The following is a 285-nucleotide window of genomic DNA, read 5'->3' on the forward strand; positions in this document are numbered from 1 at the left end:
TGAGGGAGTTCCCTGGTGGTCCAAAGGTTAGGACTCTGCTTTCACGGCCAGGGCCTGAGCGCAATCCCTGGTCAGGATCCTGCCAGCACCCAGAGCACCAAAAACAAACAAATTGGGCTGACTGAGGGCTCTGAGAGGGGGTCAGAGGTCATGGAGGGGGCCAGGGACCCCATTACCTGGACTTAGGGGCTCCGCTCTCAGTTTCTGCGAGGCCCCCAGGCACTCCAAACAGTCTCCCCAGCCATACGCCTCTGCCTGGTGCTGCTTCCTCTGTGTGCGGGGACC

The 285-nt window shown here is 61.1% G+C and overlaps 1 protein-coding gene across 1 annotated transcript in view; it reads right to left on the minus strand.

The window, feature by feature from the left end:
* Positions 1-285, minus strand: part of RUSC1 (RUN and SH3 domain containing 1) — a 10253-nt gene that overhangs the window by 3303 nt on the left and 6665 nt on the right. Inside the window, 1 exon segment of the mRNA XM_010838435.1 lies at positions 177-285. Within this exon segment, the coding sequence (XP_010836737.1) occupies positions 177-285 (109 nt within the window).

This window comes from Bison bison, unplaced genomic scaffold (genome assembly GCF_000754665.1).
Source record: "Bison bison bison isolate TAMUID 2011002044 unplaced genomic scaffold, Bison_UMD1.0 scf7180017864093, whole genome shotgun sequence".
Lineage (NCBI taxonomy): Eukaryota > Metazoa > Chordata > Mammalia > Artiodactyla > Bovidae > Bison > Bison bison.